The 23,105-nt window shown below is 40.4% G+C and overlaps 2 protein-coding genes across 2 annotated transcripts; both read right to left on the bottom strand.

Moving 5' to 3' along the window:
• Window positions 1–1,406: 1,406 nt before the first annotated feature.
• Window positions 1,407–5,775, bottom strand: LOC120727600 (relaxin-3 receptor 1-like). Its single transcript, XM_040021965.1, has 3 exons — window positions 5,168–5,775; window positions 3,962–4,405; window positions 1,407–3,867 (listed from the first exon to the last, which is right to left on the bottom strand). The coding sequence occupies exons 1-3, from the start codon at window positions 5,360–5,362 to the stop codon at window positions 3,256–3,258; spliced, it is 1,251 nt and encodes a 416-aa protein (XP_039877899.1). The 5' UTR covers window positions 5,363–5,775; the 3' UTR covers window positions 1,407–3,255.
• Window positions 5,776–8,990: 3,215 nt separating this feature from the next.
• On the bottom strand, window positions 8,991–21,932 carry LOC120727599 (cyclic AMP-responsive element-binding protein 3-like protein 3-B). Its single transcript, XM_040021964.1, has 10 exons — window positions 19,878–21,932; window positions 19,536–19,634; window positions 18,946–19,219; window positions 15,325–15,455; window positions 15,055–15,165; window positions 14,657–14,763; window positions 11,446–11,514; window positions 10,140–10,224; window positions 9,770–9,863; window positions 8,991–9,658 (listed from the first exon to the last, which is right to left on the bottom strand). The coding sequence occupies exons 1-10, from the start codon at window positions 19,896–19,898 to the stop codon at window positions 9,450–9,452; spliced, it is 1,200 nt and encodes a 399-aa protein (XP_039877898.1). The 5' UTR covers window positions 19,899–21,932; the 3' UTR covers window positions 8,991–9,449.
• Between the last annotated feature and the right edge of the window lie 1,173 nt (window positions 21,933–23,105).

Here is a 23,105-nt window from a genome sequence, read left to right as displayed (position 1 = left end):
GTTCTTCTTTTGTCCTTGTCTTGTCCAATTTCCTCCAATGTTTTAAGGATACGGTGCACACCATGGTGCCATGGTCTTTGCACCTTGTTGGCGCAAAAATATTATTTTATGCCCGTCAGAGAAAAGAAATGGGAACAGCTTTGAAAGCTCTTCGGAAAGTTTGGAGAATTATTACTCAAGACCACTTTAAAGAATTAAGTAAGTCTGGAAGTATAAAGAAATGAGGTGGCTCAAGACTTTTACACTGTACTGCACTTGACCTTGAAACTGGAGCGTTCAGCAGGATCAGATTCTTCATCATGATGATGATAAAAAGTTGATGAACACATTTTCAGGTTAAGTTAACATCAGCTTTAGTTTGCTGAAAAATTGATGGTGAAACCTGTTTCCCCTGCAACACATAAATCTATGATTAATATTTGTCCTTACGTTTGCATTTTTTAAGCATTATGGTTCCTCTGAGCTCAAACTGTGTCTCTGTGATTTCAAACAACCACTGAATCCAGCTATGGAGTCCATTATTTTCTACTTTGCACATTATTCTTTTGACATTATCTAAATCCTCATTTTTTTTAAGCATGCTGCTCGCTTCATATCTGATGGTGTTACGATCCTTGTAGCTTTCTTCTGCAGCACGCAAGCTGTGTTAATGTTTGTGTCCACCTGGGAAATAAACGTGTCACTTGTTATAAATCAGTAATCCAAGAAGGCCATATGTGGACACTTACGGATGACACTTCCTCGAGTGGTTTTCATCAGCAGGACTGTGAAATTCCTCTCCGTACAGCACTTGAAGATGAATAGCCGAGCACGCGTGCTTTGTACCCTCTTGTTTTAGATGTTTTTCTGTGAACTGGCTCTGTAATAGAAAGGCCCACCAGGGTCTGAGTGGATGAACTGTAGCTGCTGTGGCTGTTGTTTTGCTCTCGATGAGTTGTGAAGTGAGTTCTTCTAAAGGAGCCTTTCAAATAACAGAAGACTTTTTTGTGCTTAATAACAGTGCATAGTCTGAGTAAGGATCTCGAGTAGATAGCACTTGTGATTGTTGCTGTTCTCAGCTGGAAGATGCAGGCTCCCTTGGTGAACCGACAGCAGCATCATAGCTCACAGAGAGCCTGCTGAATGAATCAGGCAAGTAATTATTGATGTAAGAAGCAGGGCTGGGAAATAATTACAACCACAGTGGCGCACAATGAAAACGGTGTGGTGGAGCTCATGTGTATGTGTGTGTGTGTGGTATTTGTATGTCAGGAACTGTCTGCGAGTGGCTGAAGATAGTTTTCCGTTCAAAATTTAAAGGTTGCTAAAGGGCAAAAACGTGCAAGAGCCTTTGTGTGGCTGACTCGTTTACCTTGTCTTCGTGATGCCGCAGGAGAGATTAACTTTCCCGAGATGTCACCAAACTCTTGTTCTCCTGTTTTATTTAATGTCACAGCACACACGTGTATTCACAAAACAATTCACAGCAGGACAGGAAATCAGACACAGAGGCGAGCATCAAACACTGAATGTGAATGCCAAAATGTCCTGGAGACGAGTTTCTCCGGCAGATTCCTGCGCGGTGGATTAATTAGCAGCAATAACACAAGAAAATATTTCACACGTTAATCCTGATGAAACTGTAACAAGTCCTCATAATGGTCTCTGTGGGGAATTAAGACGCAAAGTACAAACAAATCATTTTGCAGATCATCTATTCAAACATCAAACAGCAGTGAAAAAGAAACAGGCCACAGGCTGATTGAACAGTTTAACAATGGACATAACGCCCAAAGTCTCTTGTAGTATTTCTGCAAATAGTTTTTTTCACAGAAGTGCATAACAAAAATAAAACATACACACGGGTGCTGCATTAGAGGAAAGACATGAGCCCTTCACTCCTGCAGTAAAAGGAACTGGTTGGCTCTGTGATGCTATGGGGGGCAATTTGGCCCACTGCTCCCACTTGCAGCCAGTAAGGATTATTCACCTTTATTTTTTTGTTAAACGAGGTTATGCTATCTTCAAGGTTGACAAGGCCCCACCAAAATTGCAGATGAATATGAAAATGATGTGAGTCATGCACTGTGAATTTTCCAGTCACTAGATTTCAACCAAAGCTCTCAGAGAAGCAAGCTTAATACTCTGTAACCTTGAAGCACCTCTGGACACACTTAGGGGGGAGTTATTAGAAAGCACAGGCTAAATTAATTAATTCATCACCCCATAAGACCTGTTGCACTTGTTGTGTAATTTGGCATACCTCAGCCTTCCCTCGCTGCTTTCCTTTCTTAAGAATATCTTATTTGCTTCAGCTGAAGAAATGGGAACACGTGATGTGTTTTTGCAACAGGATGCTAGTAACAAAGTGCTAAAGATACAATTTAAACTAGTTCTTTGCTAATTGTCTGTTAGGTATAGACACAACATTGGTTTATTCCTTGAGTTAGATGTGTTTTTATGCTCGAGTGATTCACAGGTCAGTGTTAAGTGGCTTAAAGACAAACAAACAAACACTCCTCTGAAAATGGTCAGGTACAAGGACTCTACTGAAAATGAGTGAGAAGCAGACAACTCCAAAGAAAGATTATGAAAGAATTTTTAAAGCCTAAGTTAATTAACTCACATTTGAATGGTTACCAGTGCACAGGAACTACATATATAGAATTACCAGTATGAAACCTATTTAAAATGGTTAAAAGGCTTACTAACTTTGGCTCATAAAAGTTTTAAAGACCTTTTTTCCCGTAAAAATGATACTTCTACAATCTTTGCTGTTGCAGAATTTGCTGATAAATTTCAAGTCAGGATTTGCTTAAAAAGTCTCTGTTTGAGTCAGATTTTAGACTGATTTATTAGTTGGTACTCATGATTATGTTCCAGAGACCTTGAGAATCAATGACAAAGCTCCTGCTTGAACAGAATGGCTTAATGCCTTACTTAAACACTTTATTTCTTCTTTTAATATGTCACACATGACACCAAAGAAATATGGCATACAGAGTTGAATTACAAAGCAAACATTCAACATTTGGCAGAATATTCGTAGTGGCTTTCTTGCTAACATTTAGATGATGTGCGTTCTATTTATGAGACTACAATCGGCGGCCGTTTAGCCTAGCTTAGCACAAAGACTGGGGAGAGATGGAAACAGCTAGACTGGTTTAGCACAGAAAGTGACCAAATTCACCTTCCAGCACCCCTGAAGCACACACAATCAAAATACATTTAACTGTGTTTGCAAAAATGTCAGGCTATTCTCTTGCTCTGAATAAATCACATATTAATGTCTTTATGTATCATAACCATGCTGGGCGGTGCTTCCTCCACTTTCCTTCCCCTCAGGGACAGAGAGAAAACATGCTGCACTGCATGAGAAATTCTCAGGAGAAGCTCCTTTAGGCCAGTTCTGTACTCTTTTCTGATCAGGCAGTAAAGCACTGGGTTCAGACAGCTGTTAGCATGAGCCAGGCACACAGTCAGGGGGAACGCATAGGCCTGGGTGTTGTAGAAGGCTTTGCTGAAGGGCACCAAGTCAAATTTGATCAGCACCCCCCACAAGGTGAGGGCCTGGTTGGGCAGCCAGCAGATGAAAAAGGAGAGAACTACGATAGTGACGGAGCGGGTCACTTTGGATCGGCGGCGGTGGCGGCCTCTCTCACACTCAGATTTATCGGTGGCACTCCCGGTTACCATGCTGCACACAATGCGCCGGCTCAGGATAAACCTCAGCAGGAGGAGGTAGCACACAGAGATGATAATAAGGGGAACCACAAAACCCAGAAGGACCTTCTGTGTTTGATAGAGTCCCAGCAGGACTTGGGGGTCCCAGTGACCAGAGTCGGAGTCAGAGAAGCGAACCAAGCAGAGCTCGTCATCTGCAGAAACCTGGAAACATAAATAGGGAGATCAGAGGATCCTTATCCAAAACACAGAGCGTGCACTGTAGGCAGACTAGTTGTTGAGTAGTGATTCAACAAACCTGGACAGTGGTGGAGTAGAAAGCATGAGGCAGTGTGGCCACCAGAGACACCACCCAAATGGCTGAGCTGGCCCACTTGGCCCGAGCGGTGGCGCTCCTTGGGCTCTCCATCTTCAGAGCAGTAACCAGGGAGCGGTAGCGTGTCACGCTCATGGCGGTGAGAAAGAAGACACTGGCGTACATGTTCATGGTGGTGACCGAGCTCACGATCTTGCACATGACCTGCCCAAAGGGCCAACGGAAGTCCAGCAGCGTGTCCACAGCCCAGAAGGGCAAGGTGAGGACGAACTGGAGGTCTGTGAGAGCCAAGCTCATCACAAAGCAGTCAATGGAGGAGTGGTGGTATCCACGGCGACGGGAGTGAAGCAAGAAGAGTGCCAGGAGGTTACCCACGAGCCCCAGAACACATACAACCAGATAAACCAGGGCAATGACAACTCGTACCTGTCACACACACACACACATACATGTTTTGTGCTTGAAGGGTGTTTTCAGTAAACATAACTGAAAACAAAAATCTGAGACTTTTCCAACCTGATAATTTAAAGGCTGCTGTGGCCCACAGCAGCGTATTTGCATTTAAAGTTAGAGCCTATATGAGCAGAACTAAAACCAAGAGATATAAACAAAGACTGTATATAAAAGATAGCTTCTGGGTGTAAAAAACGTGGAAGTGTATTCAACCTGCATTCTTTCTAATGTTCTAATGCCTGGTCTATGGGGGGAAAGTCACACCCTCGGCAAAGCTTTTCTGTTGAGTCTATTTTTTGTCTCAAATGCTAGTTTTAAGATCACTATATGCAAATAATATTTATTTTATAATTATTTCAAGTCCAAAAAGATGACAAAGCAGATTATTCTTTAGGGTGGGTGTCCTTTCAAAAAGCTCAGATGACACTTTGTGAAAACATTGGGCTCCAGACTTACCAAACCAATGAGTGGCACGGTGGCAGTGTCATCTTTTATATACAGTTTATGCTACAGAGTGCTGCAGTAATAAATGGTAAAATATTTTAAGCTGAAACATATTCTGAAGATGTGGGACTTGTTTAAAAAAAATGGTATAACCTTTAATGTCAGAATAAAGAAACAACATTATCTCCAAGATTCATGCACAATTACCGTTTCATTTTTTATTAATCTGATCCAACTGGACTTGTAGAAAAAAAACAAAAAAAAACAAAACAAGAAGGTAAGCAAACCTACTGCCAGATTGGCGCTGTCTCCGTGCAGATCCAACGAGGACTCCTGAGAGAGTATGTGAAGCCAGCAGTTTAACGAGAGGTTAAAAGAGGAGGCTGCTCCCGTAGGGCTGACCAGTTCGGAGATTTTGCGCTCATCCTCTTCCCCTCCGCACAGCCCTGTCAGAGCTCCAGAGGAGCTGCTGTTGTTGACCTGCATGGCTCGGCTGCAGGCGGGGAAGGGAAAAGAGGGCGAGCTACTTCGCAAAACTATCCACTTCTTCCACCGGGATAACTTCGAGATCGCAGGTGCGCAGGTGCGGCTTCAAAAATCCCCATCTCTTTCTCCTCATGCATTTAGTATTAAAAGAAATCAGAGCTCCAAAATGCGCGTTTCTTCTTCTTCTTCTTTTGCTTGAATCTTTTGTTTGTTTGTGGTTTCCAGTCGGAAATGTCTGAGATATTGGAAAAACAAAAGAAAGAGCTGATTAATCCGCATCCACCTACTTTGGCGCGTTCAGGCCGAAGTCTGACATGATGCAGTTGCCTCTTCTGTCAGCATCCTCGCACTGGAGGCTTTTATACTCGCCCAGCTTCTCGTTTCACCGCATGATGGCGCCCTGTCGGTGCACACACGGACTCCCCAGTGTTGATATATTATTGTCGTTATTAAAGCAGATGCCCCACTAACCAAGTTTCAGATGTCAGTACTCTTGGCTGAGCTTCATTCATATCCCCCCGCACCCACCCCTTTTTGATGTAATCCAGATTTAACTTTAATTTTTAAAGATAAATTGATCATATTTTTATAGATTTTCTTGCCTTCAAGGGTTTTTCAGTGTTCATTTCAACATTAGAAAATCAGAAAGCTTTCAGTCTTTTTGATGCTGTTAGTGGAAGAGCTGTGTGCGTGCATGTGTGTGTGTGCACTTGCGATTTGCATGTCTTATAGGTCACTGTTGGTATTCGCACAGTGTGTCGCTGGGATCTAAACTGAGTGCGTTTGAGAGAAAAGACATAGTGCAGCAAACATTTTCTCCAGCACCTTCATATTAAAACAGTCTGTAACTTTAAAAAGAAGAGATCTCAACATCTTAACCTCAACCAGTTTGCTCCAAGTGGTATTAAATAATTGATCCTTGCTCCTAAAACTAGTAAAAGGGGGCAAATATAAGAGCAGCTGGGACATTTGGAAGAAAGTGTATCCTTTCCTTTTGGTTTCTTTTCCTGTTTTCACAAGCAGTTAATCACAAATTCAGATGTTAATAAATCATATTTTGTACACAGTGCTGACATGGAAAGAAATGCAGATGTGGTTGAAGTCTGACCCACCAAATCTCCCTCGTGAAGCCGCTTGTTGTCATTCTGCTGAGGCTTTCGAAGATGCTTAAAAATTCAGCTTTCATTTAAAAATAAATGGATGGGGAGATTCTGACTCTGTTGGGCTTTTCTGACGTGTTTTCGACTATAGTCCAAATAAGTGCAAGTAAAGCTGAGGCAAACTTTGGTTTGTGTGTGTAGGGATAATGTGTAAGGGTGAATATTTCTGTCTGATGAAGGTGAAAATACTTTGCACTGACTGTGTTACAATGTAAATTTGTGCCCAGACACGGTTATAAAAATGAGCTCTTCTTTAGTAATACATGCAGTTATTCAAATACAAATTCTTGGCCTGATCGAGGGCGTTTCGTCAATGTCATTCTTTGGTGGAGAGGATGATTTGAATTCACGCTCTAAATGCCGTCCTCAGAGCTGCTGCAATGCAAAGAATATGATGGCAGTGGAAGAAATGTTAATAAACCTCTAGATTAAATTACATTTAGTTCAAAGGAGAGAAAAATCAAATATATATTAAATGCCCCAAGAATTTAGCCGGTTAATGTTTAAACAGTAAATATATGCAAGGTTGCGCAGGGATAAGAATTAAAGAAAAGACGCTGAACAAACTCACTGAAAAGGGTGAAAGAACTCAGACTGCTGAGCAAAATCAGCCTCATCTGCTTTCATGTTTGTCATCATTAAGTCAGAATTATGTGCTCATGTTTGTGAGTGCAGGTTAATTATTCTGCAGCTATGCTCAGATGTTCATGAAGCCCCATCTGGACAGCCTAACCTTCTAAAATTATCTGAGCAATCTTCTCCTCCTGCAACCTCTTTTCTCCCTCGGGTAGCAGCACCTCTGCTCAGCTCTGAGATCCTGATTGAATTTCCACCTACATCTTTAACTCTTTATCATTACAACACACTGCCTAACCTGCCTCATCAATAATTCATTTCCGACTCCTAGCCGGTGTGTGCGTATAGTGAGCCCGTAGTTTTGAGCTTGGTTTGCAGAAATATTTATTTATTTATTTCGGTTATTCCACATTCTCTGCTCAGCGAGAGCTCTCAGGGAGAAAGGCTCGATGCACGGCTGCCAGGAGATTAAAAAAAACAGTGAGATGATAAAGCCACATTTCCACAACGCAGCTCCACCGACAAAGACAAAAAAAAATATCAACTGTGTAAAAATATAAACCAAAAAGAAGTATTCAAATTATAGAGTTGAAAGCAGATTTGAATGCACAGCTGTGCTTTGACGGAAATGCCAACAGTGTTTCTTTTAAAAGTATTGTGTAAGTATATGAGGCAGAAAACTGCAGCTGAGTGTGATGGGCATCAATTTTGCAGATATTTGATTGAAAGTATAAAGTACTGTGGAGAAATTATAGTGATATTATATATGTTTTTTGTATATGTTCTTTTTTTAAATGGAAGTTTATGGACATATTGCTAAACTGTAATTGGTAAAATTCAATGACTGGTTAAAAAATATGGAAAAACACATCCATAAAAATGAATACGGAAAAATAATTTATTGTAAAATGGTACATTGTACTATTTTTCATTGATGCTTTTTGGGGGGTTGTTTTTCTGCTTCAAAATTGCATTTATTGTATAATTAATTACAAATTTGTCAAGATGTTTCATGCTCACCTACAGAGACAGATTTCATAGTTAAGAACAAAAAACAAAAAATAAACTTTCTGATAGAGGTACTGCACTATGGACCAGGTTATAAAACAGCTCATCCCCCACACAGTACTGAACAATGCTGTGTAAGTACTACAGTACAATGGGGTAGATCAGGTAGCCAAGGTGTCCCACCTCAAGTTGCTCTCAGGTCCTTCTGTTAGAAACTTTTACATCAACAACACTTACAGAGTCCTCTGTGCCTTCTTTATGTGAACATAATCCATAACATACTCATCATTTAAAAATAATCACAGTTCAATTCGTTTCTCTTTTCCTTTCCAACAGCCAGTTGTTACTCCTGACTTAAAATCTACTACTATTGTATTTTCAGATTAAATTGTTCGAGGTTTGCAGCTGTGGAACATTTAAGCTGCTTATCTCATTTCATCTCACCAGAAAAAGGCACTTCACGTCGATCTGTAAACAGTCTTTAGTTACATATCCACAATTACAGTAAGCGATATTTTTCTTTCTCAAAAATAATGATATGAAACTGAAACCCACTTTCCTCTGGTGTTCTGACAGCCGGCTGTGAACCTGAAGCTTTTATTTGCTCATTGAGTCATATTTGTCATTTTTGTTTTCAAAATATTGTCTCATTATTTTTGCAAATCGGCTTTCCTCGACACAGGACACATGGTATCGCTGGAGGAAGGAAACAAAACAACAACAAAACTTTCAGACGGGTCCAAAATTCACTGGAGAAAATGTGAATTCACACCCGGCTGATCCTGCCAGTAGCAACCTGTCTCAAAGATTTAACCGTCTAAGCCTCAGCACACACACACACACACACACACACACACACACACACACACACACACACACACACACACACACATACACATACACATACACACAGTGAAAAATGCAAATGCATCATTAAATTACTGCGCAGAGCTCCTACTGAATGCACCACAGATCACGGTATATATTCAAAGAAAATAATAAATCACAGTAGTGAGCGTGCATGTGTATTTAATGTGTTTGTATTTAACAGGCATCAGCTGCACAGGTATGATCCAGCATACATGATCCAGCAGGTGCTTAAAGGCTTTTTATTCAGAGCAAAATGAAAAATGATTACATCCACGTCAATGACCTCTTTACTGGCCTTTGCGAAAGTGCATTCCTGAAACACCTTTCAAATGGATGTTTATGTGCTGGAGCAGCCTCTCACCCAGCCTCTGTAGTGAAAAGCAGATGCAGAGAAGCTTTTAAACTACCCTGTTGGGGGCTGCACTCGCATCCAAACTCGCACCCCTGCGCCACGTCTTTCTTGTTAGAATAAATCAGTGAAGGTCCTTGTGCCTGTGATCTTGATGGCGAGAGAAGGGGACGTCTGCTTTGGGGAGATCTGTCCAGGGCCTAATCTTCTCTGTCAGATTGCGCAGGGCTTCAAAGCCCCTGGTAACGCAGAGGAGAGGAAGAGGAAGAGAAGGAGGTGGAGGAGGAGGGATGTCTCGGGCATCATCCATCGACTGCAGGGAGCGGGACGGCACTGAGAGACAGAGATGCGGTTGAGAAGAGTGAGTGTGTGTGCATGAGTGAGTGTGCATGGACGAAAAAGAAAAAAAGAAAGCAAGATTGGCCATGCATGATGGCTACGGACCTTTGGTCTCTGCATAGTCTGCCTGACTGAGCCGGCTGTAAGGGTCTGGTCGAAGATTTGAAGAAATCAGCAGAGAGAAGGAGAGGAGCAAGACCTGGATGTAAATACAGACAGATGGACAAAAAGAGGTCAAGCATAGAAAACACAGATCAGAAAGAAGAAACTGAGTAGGTTATTACACACACAACTACATAACATTTTGCACAACCGGTGCTTCTCTGACTCATTTAAATATTCAAAGCATTCACAGCCGCAGTCCTGCCGGTACAAACACTCGCGCGCCTTGATGTGCTTATGAACTTTTAATGTTTACTGTATTTCTTTGTTACAATTATGACTGCCTGAAAAATTACATAATGCTCTATCTCACCAGGATGCAGGTTGCTTTCTGTCTTGTTTTGCTGGGGCCATTAGGAAGGAGAGCCTGTAGCCGGCTTAGCTGCTCCAGCAGAGCACTGCAACACAAATCCAGACAGAAAGATGAAAGAGGCTGTGCAAAAGTTTCACATAAGGGGTCTCATCATTTCCAGCATCTGTGATTACTCTCGCAAAAGAGAGAGAGAGAGAGAGAGAGAGAGAGAGAAGGACAAATTGAAGGAAGAGTGTGTGTGTGTGTGGAGCCTTCACACATTTTGTTTTTACAAGCAGCAGTCTGCCAGCGTCAGGGAAAAAAGAATAAAAAAATCAGGACAGTGAAATTGCCGAGTGAAAAGAAAAGTTGGAAAAGCTGTGTGAAGATTTGGAATGGTATGCACTTTGTATTCTGGTAATTTTACTCTCAGGCTCTTCAGTCCTGAATCTTTAACAGGCAGAACGGTTTGGCCATTTTCAGCCGTGACTCGGTTTCATGAAAGCGGTGTCACAAAAGATGTCGTGGAGATTTATTTTGTGCTGCTAGCTCTGTACAAGCCCCGCGTCCAGGTTTGATTAATCCTGCTGCCTTATCTGTTCAACCGGTAGGGACTTTGATGGGAAACGGATGTGAGGGTTTGCAATTATGCTGTGTTTTCATATGGCTGCACCTCCTCAGCCTGGCCATTGTTAAATGTACGACACCCGGATGTTCTGACTATATATGGTCAATCTTAATTTTTTCTGTCATCCTATATTTCTGGATTTAGGCTCCATGAAACAGGCCTTGTGGTGTCATAGCCTTGAGATGAAGTGGTTTAGGCTATCAACAAAATACTAAATACTACCAGACATAATCCCACTAATGAAAACACAGTAGCTAAATAACTGAAACAGGGAAATAAACTGAAAAACCGAGACATCTGTGGTGCTATTTTTACAGGAGCAATTGCTGCAGAGCTAAAATAGCCATTCTCTAAAATCTAACAGTGACCATTCGATCATGCCAGAGCTCTGAAGCTGTGCCCTGACTGTGCCTGAGCCAGGATATAGCTTCCAAAGCTTCAGAGACTTGGACTTTTCCAGACCATATGCTGAAGTGTAGTGCACTGGGCTGTAGTCATGGTAACTCTTTGCTTTTCATTGCAACTTTCAAAAGCAAGTCCTGGATGTTGTCACAGGTAAAGCTAATCAGGTGTGTTATGTTCTTTACTGTATTTTCTGGACTTTAAGCTCTCCATCATTGTACAAAACACTGAGTCGTCCAGGCATCTAATGCCAATAATCATCAGGTTAAACTTTTGTTGCCTCACTTAAGGACTCACTTGTTGGTCTCCTCCAGCTGCTGGATCTTTCTCTGCAACTCGAGGTTGTGAGCACCACATGCAGACATCCTACAGAAAGAGGAGGAGGAGAATGAGGGCAGAATCGTATTAAAAAAATATCGTTTTATGATGTTGCCTCGCCTGCCCTCCATTTCTCTCTCTGCCAATATCAGCCTGCTGACTGTTATCGCAAACCCCATTCTGTCATCCAGGGACTCCACCCCCTTTCTTCTTCTGGTGTCTCTCTTGTTTGGTTCAGTCACTGTGAGTCCATTATGCCTTCGACTGATAATGACACCCTGTTGATACGCTCTGCTTGAATCTGGTTTAATTATCAACGAATGCTGACTCTGGGAGAGACAATCTCACTCTGCCATGAAACTTTTGTTATCAGGAGGCAGCAGAGCTCAAGCTTGATTGAGATGTTGATAGCATGTAATTAGATATATAAACCTCCTGTGTTACATCAGTAAGACATTTTCATTAGTACGCAAAACACACAGACAGTTTTCACATTTCAAATATTTACTAAAGTGACAGTACATTTGTGTTTGGCCATTTTTAAAGCTCAAACTGTGTATTGGCTTTATCCCACCCGCTACACCCGTGGTCCAAAACACCTCCATTCATTCTCAATCGACTCTTTTATTCTGACACAGATCAGTAATGGCAGGTTTTAAAAGAGTCCAGCAGTGCGAGGGAGTCAATCTTAAGAACCACATCAGAGTGAAACAATTTCTAAAAATACCCCCAAGAGAAGCTGATGAATGATAAACCTAGGGGGATTTGACAAACAAAGGAATTTGGGGAACATTGCTGCATTGCGTTTCTTTGAGGCGAGTCAAATTACATGCTCGACCACGCAGCGCTGTTTGTGGAGGTGTGATGTGGTTGAAGCGCCAACATGTGGGAGGCAGGTGGGATTAATAAATTTGGTGACAAAGGCTTGCTGGCTGTGTGGTGAGGCTGGTTCCGAGCAGCCTCGAGGTAGAGAAGGAGGAGGAAGACTGACGCAAAAACCTGCTTGCTGTTCTGGGTTGTGGCATCATGTTTAGGAATAATCCATTCTCTCTCCTGACTACATCTGTGAGTTTGCGTGTATGCACAATGAGAAAGTGGTCCAGATCGACCGTAAGTGTTTTGGTGCCCCACAGTGGAGCAGTTATCACAGTATGGTGGGTATTCTGAGTTTCTTTACAATGTTCAATGAATGTAGAAACTTTCAGGTCTTTGACTATACTGAACACCGATTTTTTTTCTCATAAACAATATTAAGATCTCTAAGAGGTCTTAAAATGAGTATATACAACCTCAGATAAACTGCAAACCGTGACATATTATACTATGTCAATAAAAATAAGTCAAAGTGCAGAAGAAGAGCATTAAAAATTAGCCGCTGCTAATGAAATGCACTTGATTAACAGATCGTCAAGACGATTTGCTAGTTTGCAGGTCTGGAGCATTCAGGTACGCGTTATCACAAATCCAAGCAGGAAAGACATCAGCAACGATCTTAGAAAAGCAATTGGGGTTATCAGGCCACTCAGAAAATGTTTTCATTCTACAGTGAAAAAGATTATTCACAAGTGGAAAGCAACAGATGCCAATCTCCCCAGGAATGGACATCCCAGAAAATTCACCTCAGTCAGACCATCCAATCCTTACAAAAACTTTAAAAAAAATCTAAGCGCTACATCTCAGACTCTACAGCCTTCAGTGAGCATGTTAAATGTTAAAACTCATGACAGTACAATTAGAAAAAGGCTGAACAAGTGTGGCTTGTTTAGAAGGGTTTCATCTAAAAAAAAAAAAAACCCTACAAAACTTCTGGAACAATGTCCTTTAGAAGGATTAGACAAAAATTGAGGTGTTTTGGTCATAATGGACGGTGCCAAGTTTGGAGAAAGCCAAACACAGCGTTTCAGCACAAACAACCCCCACCAACTGTCAAGCACGGTGGTGGGGGTGATGATTTGGGCTTGTTTTACAGCCACAGGTCCTGGGCACCTTGTAGTCATTGAGGTAACCATGAACTTCTCTGTATCCCAAAGTATTCTTGAGTCAAATGTGAAGCCATCTGTCTGACAGCTAAAGCTTGGGCAAAACTGGGTCCAACAACAGGACTATGATCCCAAAAAGAAGGGAGGAAAAGAATCAAGGTGCTGCAATGGTCCAGTCAAAGTCCAGACCTTGACCTGTTGAAATGTTGTGGCGAGACCTTAAAAGATCTGTGGATGAATTCAAGAAGCAACACTGTAAAGAAGAGTGGGGTAAAGTTCCTTCACAATGATGGCAGAGACTAATGAAGTCATACAGGAAACAGTTACTTGATGGTATTGCTGCTAAAGGTATTTCTACAAGCTACTGAATCACTGGGTGTGCTTAGTTTCTCACAGGACTGTTTCTGGATCTTGGTTTAGTTTTTTGTCACAACACAGTTTAATGTGAGAATGTTGTTGTCCTTCTCAGATTAAATTTACCTAAATTTAAGACCACGTAAAGACTAGATCATATTTTTTATTATACCCTGATATATAACCTTTGAACTGAGAGAAGGCTCACTTTCTTTTTTTCCACAGCAGGAGTATGAATATATATTATTCTCTGCATTATTAAAACATCATCTTTTTGTGTGTTTGTGTATAGACAGTAATGCTTATGTACAAGTTTGTTTTTTGTTTTTATATAAATATTCCTCAAATGAAAAAGAAATTCTCTTTTGCAGCAATCTCTTGAAAATGGTATTTCTTTGTGTATCCAGATAATGGCCTTTATTAGTGAATAAATAAAAAAAAATAACAAGGTTTATGTCTTTCATTTTGGGCTGCTTCACTGGAACTGAATTTCAATGGGTTGTATTTCTTTTATCAATTTTGGCACTATATACTTTTTCTCTTGAATAAGTTTCTGTAATTAATTGGTTTTGCTGGAGGCAATGACAACTACTGCTGCACAGCTCTCCTTCTTCTTCTTCTTTTTAATTCAAAACACCTCACTAGTGTTGTTTGAGGTTGTTATACAATTGTTTTTTTTTGAGCTTCCTGTGAGGATTTTTTTTTTCAGGGAACTATTTGACAAATACCAGGAAACATGAAGTGTGCTTTACTTAATGAACAACAAAACACTCACTGAATCACTGAAAAACATAAAAAAATCCAAAGCAGATGATTAAAAAAATGTTTCCTAAGCCGGTGCAGAGATAATGTCATACCTTTCTTCCAGGCTATCGACATATTCCCTTTTCTTCTTCCGACTTTCCTGAGCTGAGCGCTTGTTGCGGATTTTCCGCCGGATCTTTTTCAAAACTCTCTCTTCAAACTTGTCAGGGAGATGAAACACATGGGAGACCAGGACAAGAGAGAATAAAGAAAAAGGTATGTGAGATGAAACTAGGTTGAGAGAGAGTGTGTGTGTTTGTGTGTGTGTGTGTGTGCGTGTGTGTGTGTGGGTGGGTGGGGTAGGGGGGGCATCATATCTGGCTGACTTTGTGTAACTGGGGATACAGATTTATACATAAATTGGGGATACAGATGTGTGTTTGTGGATGTGTTTGGAGCATGCTTGTGCAGAGACGTTTGCCCTACATACATGTGTATATCGCTCATGTACCTTGGATAGAGGCAGTCTGCTGGGCAAGTTTACCCCTTCTTTAGCCAGAAGCTTCTTCTCATCCTCATTAAGTACAAGCTCCCGCAAGGAATGCTGGGGGATTCGCTGCGCCTGTGAACCAGATGGACAGAATTCATTTCACTTAAAGTTACTCTATTTGCAGCTTTCCCCAAGAAGGCACAGGCAGATAATAAAATTCTCTTTCAGTCAGAGTTGGACAGGACACCACACATATTTTAAGTTTCAACACAATTATGAAACCCTTCTTACTTTGTCTCCCAGGTTGGATAACAGCAGGTCCTTCACGGTGAGAGAATGGCTGGGTGGTTGCAAAGGATTTTGGTTTGTGGTGAGGTAGTATGAAATTCCGATATCCTCCTCTAAGCTGCCAGACTCACAGCCTGCATATTAAAGCAGAAAAAACAGTACACCACATGTCATGGTTTACAAAATTGCTTGTATTTGCAGTTCAAACAAAACCCACCACAAAACGTCAGTCATTGCAGCATCTTTCTGTGCTTTAAAAACAATTTGCAAACACACAATGCTGCACAGGTTTTTAGGCATTTTAGACACTTGGATTCCTGTCCATCCTGTGGCACCACCAGGGAGGAGACTGATCATGCCTGCACCAATTATGCACCAGATGGCACAGTCCCCATCAAGCTCTTGTCTCATGGAGTCAGTCTGGGAGAGACTAAAGATGTCGAGATAGCCAAAATCTACAAAAGCCACCTGAAGCAAGCAACCAGCCAAGTACCTTGAAAACTTGGTCACACAAAATATTGGCTTGATTTGGAGTATGTATCTTTACTTTAATATTAGTGACATCAGGACATTGTCTTGTAATTATATAAAAAAAATTGTGAGAAAGTTTTAAGGTAGCCAGTTAACCTAGGCTGAAGAACGTGTGATTTTTATATTGTCAGCTTTTCACAGTTAATCAAACCTGATATGCCACTTTTAAAACAAATACACAGTGTCCCAACTCCATTTACTGAAAGACTCACTCTCTTAATTTCCAGCTAGTTATACATAAATTGCTCTTAGTGCTCATTTGGAAAGCACAACTACAGCGCATTGTGTTTCGTTTCCTAAATACAACTTGAAATTGTTCGCTCTTGTTAACACACAGATGCCAGTTCATAGCGCACAAAAGTGTACAAGCATTTGTAAGAAGAGGAAAACAGCAGGGAAGAGGAAAACAGCGATTTCAGATGATTGCGATAGGCCATGTTCTTGTTCACAGAAAGTCAATTTGAAAAACAAAAATAGAAAATAGCATCAGAACTTTCCATTTTTTCCGAAAGTAAATGTTTACATGTATTAAAGTATTACAGATATATGTGCTTTACATAGTAAATTCAGTAGATTCTATGATGTTTTTATATTCTTAAAGTTACTAATAGAGTACTGAATGGACAGGCTCTAGATAATTTATGTCTGCTTCTTATTAAACACACTCCTAATCGTAGTCTTCAGTTGTAGGCTCTGAATATAATGGTTGTTCCTTGTACAAGACTCAGGACTGACAGAGCATTTCAGTCTGTGGCACCTAGAATATGGAATATTCTCCCACTCCAGCTTTGTTTAGCTCTCTGTGGGCTCCTTTAAAAAGGATTGTTTTGCTTGTTTCTGTTTTAATTTAAAGTTACAGTAAATAAACATTTTCACCTCTAGATGTCAGTAAATTTCAGTCAACTGAGTTTTGTTTTCTTACCCATCTCGATTCAAATGCATAATCCGAGCTACAGTTGCTGCAATATGAGAAAAATGTTTTAGCCAGCCAAGAGAGATCAAAGACATTAAATTTAGACTGTACTCCATAATCGCCACAGCCAGCCAGTGTGTATCTACTATTGTCTGCTCAATTTCTTTATTTGTGTGAAGGCTGTCAGCCCACTGTTTACCTCAGCTGCCAATGACGGGTGAGAGGCGTCCACATCTATTTACTTTGAAGTGGGCTGTGGACGTTTGTGAGAGTTCGATATAAGTTGATGAGTTAGCGAAGGTCAGTTCTGATGGATGATATGAGATGAGGTGAGTTGCTGAGGATATGCTTAAGCCTTAGCCTGTTGTTTTTGCTGCTGTTAGCTGGTGTTTGCCAGCATGAGTGAAACTTTCTTTAAAGTTGATGTAACATTGTTGGGCTTTGATGCTTAGTGAATAAACTCACATACAATGTGAGAATGTAATCAAGCTGTTTATCAGAGCCTCTTCACCTTTGATACATAGATAGATCATACATAGATCATAGGATTATAAACTGCAGACCTGCTCCTGTGTATTATTAGGTAGATACTATGAGTACAGCATCAGCACAGTACAGTTTTTCCTATTAAATAACCTCAGAAAATCACTGACTGTGCCTGTTTTCCATTAAGATTCTTATTAACAGTAATTATTTTTGTAATGATCTGTTTTCTTGTACTCTATTTCGTTCAGTTTTTTGCAGTTTGATTTTCTGTTCTATTTTATTCTGATTATTCAAACTATTTTTAAAGTCCACACCCTGATGTTGTGTTTTCCATTTTTTTTGATGTGTTGCTCAATGAAGGCTCGTTAGTGCTCTTATTGTTGCGGGATTTGAGTGTGACCTGAAAGCACAGTCGAAACTATTTCGATACGATTGTTTACAAGAGTCAGAGGTTTTATGAATAGTAGTTTGACGTTGAGTATTGTGTCTAGGTTTTGTGTTAACAGCTTGGAAAAAAGAAATAATGTGTGTGAAAGGTTTCAAGAAATGTGTCAAAGCAAATGTGGAAAACTGTAAACACTGGGAAACACTAATGTTAAATTGTGTGGGTTGCATTAATATTGATATGTCAACACTCCACAGCCATTTCGAATCATCAGGAACCCTCTGGTCTTATCTGCTGATCTTTTCTGGCAGGAGCATTTAAACCAGTAACGCTTCGCTCGTGGATATAAATTCATACATTTGAATTACACCCACACTGGTTCTGTGGCGAGTTAAAGGCTGCAGTTTATGGCGGTTTGTGTAGTTGTCGCTACCTTTCAAATGCACAGTGGATTTAACCTTCACGGTAATAGCTGTTACAAAGCTTCGAGCAGCTGCTGAAAGGGACTTTGTAATATAGTCTTACAAGCACAAGACCAGTGTTCCCAACAACAATTGTTCCCTGTAATGAATTAAAAGAACACTGACCTTTAACCTAACAGACAATATATACTATATAAATCCAAGTAGATGATGAATTTATTCACTCATTCACTGATAAAGTCCAGTACAGACAAATAAAACAGCTGTCCACTGTAATTGTGATGCTGATGAGTAATTAAGCAGGTATGTAAAGAGTTAAAGAAATTACAGCCCGAAAAGATTACTTTCCTTTCCTCATAATTATGACCTTGTGGATGTATTTGCTTGTGTTTTAAAACCTTTTGTTGTAATTAGAAGGTGATGTATGTGGGGTTTTTTTTTAAATGAAATGTATTTTCAGATATTTCTGGCACTAGTGGTGGGTCAAAAACCTGCACAGTGAAATGAACCAATATTCAAAATAGCTGCCCTCACAAAACAGTTTATGAATGGCAACAATCACAACCGTTTATCTTTAAAGATGTTCAAAAATGGGAAAAACCAAACAAGTGGCTCTTTGAAAGGTCCGCCATCAGAGGCTCAGTCAAAAGCCCCCATTATCCCACTACAGAAAGCACAAAATGAGAGATCTCACAATGTCAAAAGCTTCCCCTTTTTCATCTGGTAGTCCTGTGCCCTGGTTACTTTGTTCTTTACGCGTCTCAACCTCACATTTGCGCTCACTGTTAAAACAAACTACTGCTTTACAGGTTCAAATTCAGTACATGTTTCTGGCCTGTATAAAAAAGCAAGCCGGTTAACCCTTTGCTATTTAAATGTTGTCTTACCGAGATCGATAACAACATCTGGCTTTTTTTCATTTGCCACTGTCTGATTCACGAGACATGAAGACTGCGTGAAAGCCTGAATATCACAGGGAGTGGAGGCTGTGCAGGAGGCTGTGTGAGGGCTGTTTGTGGGATCTGTCAGGGGGTCCTCGTTGATGCCACTGTCACTGGTGCAGGGAGACCACAGGGGTGATGCTGGCACAGAGGAGGAGTCGCTCCCATGCAGCAGGAACTCCAAGAAATCATCAGGATCACTTTGCTTAGTGCTCAGTGTCTGAAGAGAGTATGCATACATAATTACATTATGGCTTGATTGGCAGAATTAATCTAGATCATAGATAATAGTAATCACACATACAAGCAGACACAGAAGCGTAAACACACCAGGCTTTCAATTCGCTCTCTCTCTCTGTTTCCTTTGGTTCCTGCTATTTGCAACACTTGCCGCTATACAATCAGGCACACCCCAGAATACAGTTTAAACTCAGCACTCAGGTTCTCATGATGAGATGAATTTGTGGCCGTGATTATGTTTTCCCCTGAGTGATTCGGTTTAGGAGCAAACTGTGCATAATGAGCAGCACACTTACATCATTAGTTGAGCTGGTCCACGTTTGGTTGCTGTGGCAACTGGTGGATTCACCTGTGTTTTTGAGCAGAAGGTCAATGATGTCCATCCCATCGTACACCTGAAACAAACAGTGATGGTTCTGAAATTGAAGTGTTTCTCAGTTTTTCAAAAGATAAAACGTTTTTCCACAGTATTACTCAATTTCACCTGGGTGTCAAAAACTCGCTCAATCTCACACTTCACTTGTCTCTGACAAACTTGCATTCACGTTCGCCTTTTTTAAAGCGACGCTTTCTTGACATGCACTCATGCTGAATCACTCTCTTACACAAAAAGCATCAACTGCACCCAGTGATCTTACCTTGTCTGTAGTCAGTGTCATAATTCTGACATTAAAGCAGCTGGTGGAATTTCAGTGAAAGTCTCCTTCAGGCATACAAATGCAGCACACGGCCAGATTGGTACGTTCCTTGTGCCTTTAGCGTGAAGGAGAAACATCTGAGTCAGCCTTCAGGGACAAAGTTGAAATGCCATATCACACAACAGCATTCCCCAACCCAGCTGATCACTGTCCAATCCACTGTTAGTCAGCCAGCAGAGAGAGCCAATTAGGACAAGAAGGGAGATTACTTAATTGTTAATAAGTGTGACCTTTGAGGTCATAAATCAGCAGTTGGTGTATGCTGTCAAATTCTTTTTTTATTTTTTAAATTGGACAAGCTAAATTTAAAGCCCAATTTATTGCTTTCAAACACAGAAAGTGGAAAGACTGACTTTTAATTTGCACCAGTTTGGACTAAGCCCAACAAAAGTTCAATACTCCTCTCTCTGCTCATCACTAAGGAATCCACAAGGCAGTGGAAACACACACGAAAGGGTTTAATCTGAATTCAAGGGTTAGAAACTGTCTATTTGATTATTTGAAAATTAGAGAGAGTTAGTAAAAGAAAGTCAGGATGTGCTTCTAAGCCACTGAGGGATTAATAAAAAGGGCAGCTGTACTTCAAACTCTATTCACTGACACTGAAAGCCAGCGCAGAGATCTGATTTGAAGCAGAGCTGAAGCTGTCTGGGAGGTTTCTGGATGGAAATCGAAGGAAAAGAAAAAATGCTCCCCTTCTATGGGACTTCTTCCTGATTCTTCTTATGGCTTTAAGGTTGAATAAGGACTTAAACTAATTTAATTAAAAGGTAAAAGTCAATAAAAGTCAGGATTACACTGAGATTTCGGGCTTGGTCTTTGGTCATCAAAGCCAGAAACCAAGATGAGAACTATCTTTCAGTTAGCTGTCGTTTAGCTGGAGATAGTTCTGACACATCTAAAATGATTTTAAGACAGTCCAAGAGTTACTAATGATAGTCTTGGTAATATTTCACATAATGAAGCCCAGTGAAAGGCTCAATGTGCAAATAGAAGAGAACAATGAGTGAGCAACAGGGAACCCCCAAATTCCTGTTGGTCCACTTAGATCCAAAATTACAGAAACAAGTTTCCAGAAGATACAGTCTCATGAAAAATAAACGTTTCACATGATCCAATGATTCAGTAGCTTGTAGATCTACTTGTAGCAGCAATAACTTTTTTTTATGACTTTATCAGTCTCTCACATCACTGTGGCGGACTTTATGGGCACCTGTTTATGCACAACTATCTTAAGTGTAGTGTTTCAGTCAGGTTAGGGTCTGGACTTCGACTGGGCCATAGCAATACTTCATTGTTTTCATTGTAGAAAAAAAAAACCAAACTGAGATTAAATATAATTGCTATCTACAAAGATTATTTTAGTCTATAACAGCAGATGTGTCCAAGCTACTATTTTTTAAAAAGTGGCTCAACAATTACAGTTTTTCAGTGGTTTGAGAAAAATAACATTTCAGCAAACAGCTGCAAAGACCTTTCAGTGAAGCTTGTTGTCAAAGCATCAAGAAAGAGAATGCGATTGTTCTGGACAGTTTCTTTCAGTCGCTGGCAGCAAACAAACTGATAATTACCTTAATGTGGGGTTTTTTTTGTCAGCAAACTGTTTACAAGAACAAAGAGTTCATCTGAAGCTACTGTGAAGGGATGGATCAATCAAGGTGGATCGACATGAGAAAAAAAACATGCATCCTTCTAAATGAAGTATTTATTTTCTTTGTGTCTTTCAAATAGACACTTGCTCCTCAAGTTACAGCTCTTTAGAAAGCTGATCAATGACTTTATTTTTGCTTTCCTAATGCAAAACAACGTTATCCGTTCCTTATCTTTGCTGTCATAATTAAGAGCATCTGTTTCATGCTAGCACGCCCCATGAAGCAAAAGATATTACATAATGTGTTCTTCCAGCAATTACACAAGGGGAACATGCACATTGGCAGAGATTATCTCATTGTTATCACAGGGGAAGGGATTGTTTCAGTGGCAGAGCTACTTAGTATTACACCCGTCTAAAAGCAGAATAAGCACAATCAATAGTCAGCATTCTTTTAAGAATGAACACCATCAGCTCAATCCTCCTATTGCCATATCAACTTCAAAGCATCGTTACACCTTTGAGGCAACACAGCCTGGTAGCTCAAATAATTCAAAGCCATTTTCCTTTCTCTTCACATAATTTTATATGACATTTTTGCCTTCATCAGATGGCTCGAAGCAGACAGAGATGCCAGATATTTTCTTTGGGTTCTGAATTTATGTTTTTTTGTTACCTTTACTAAGCTGTTCAAAAGTCAGAGTGAAGAGGGACTTTATGGGAAGAACGAAAGTGAAACTGTGGCACGGCAGAAAGGACGCAAATCTTTCTTATCTTTTGTTTGTCAGGCATGCATAATGTGAATAAATCAAATTCTCTGAGGTGTCTGATTCCCAGGCTTGGTGGAGACGCTTGTTTTACAGGCTAGGTTGGATTTCCAGACCTAAAATACAATTCAAATGTCAAAAAGGCCCTGTTGTATAAGGCCAAAAAAGGTTATTTAAATACACTCTGGTGAGACTAATGGAAATGGATGGTGTATTAGCATATTCTGCTGTGTTAGACTCTTTCTTACTTAAGAAAATAACGCTCACAGTGAAGCCACGGTACAAATCCATTATGACCGCTATACTTTAGTTTTTCAAAGACTTGCTTCTTAAGTATATTAGTTGCTTTAAAATCAACATGACTACGCCTAATTAAATGGCAGCAGAGCGCTGCTATCTTTATTGTTGTTCTAACTGGAGATTGCAGAGTATCAAAGTACTTTGAGTGCAGTGATTATCTAACCGGGGCATTTTGAGCACATCTCTAGATACCAGGAATAAGTTGCTGCTCAGTACACATAACTGTTATTGCATATTAGATCACAATGTGAATGCATATTCAGATATCTCCATGTGAGAGCAGGTTGGTTAGGGTGAAGGAAAAGAACATCTATTGGACACCTTTGGATGTTTTAAAATGAAATATACCATAAAATCACTTTTATGCGGTCAGTTCTCTTCCAGTGAAATGACCTGCACAGGTACTAATGACTGCAGCTCCACAGAAATGGTCTCACGGCTCACCCTATTCCCTGGCAAGAAAGTGTGCAATAAGATGTGTGGAGAGCAAAAGAATCATATAAAAAATAC

The sequence above is a fragment of the Simochromis diagramma genome, unplaced genomic scaffold (genome assembly GCF_900408965.1).
Source record: "Simochromis diagramma unplaced genomic scaffold, fSimDia1.1 OVJJ01000205.1, whole genome shotgun sequence".
Taxonomy (NCBI): domain Eukaryota; kingdom Metazoa; phylum Chordata; class Actinopteri; order Cichliformes; family Cichlidae; genus Simochromis; species Simochromis diagramma.
This window is presented reverse-complemented; position numbering and strand designations above follow the sequence as displayed.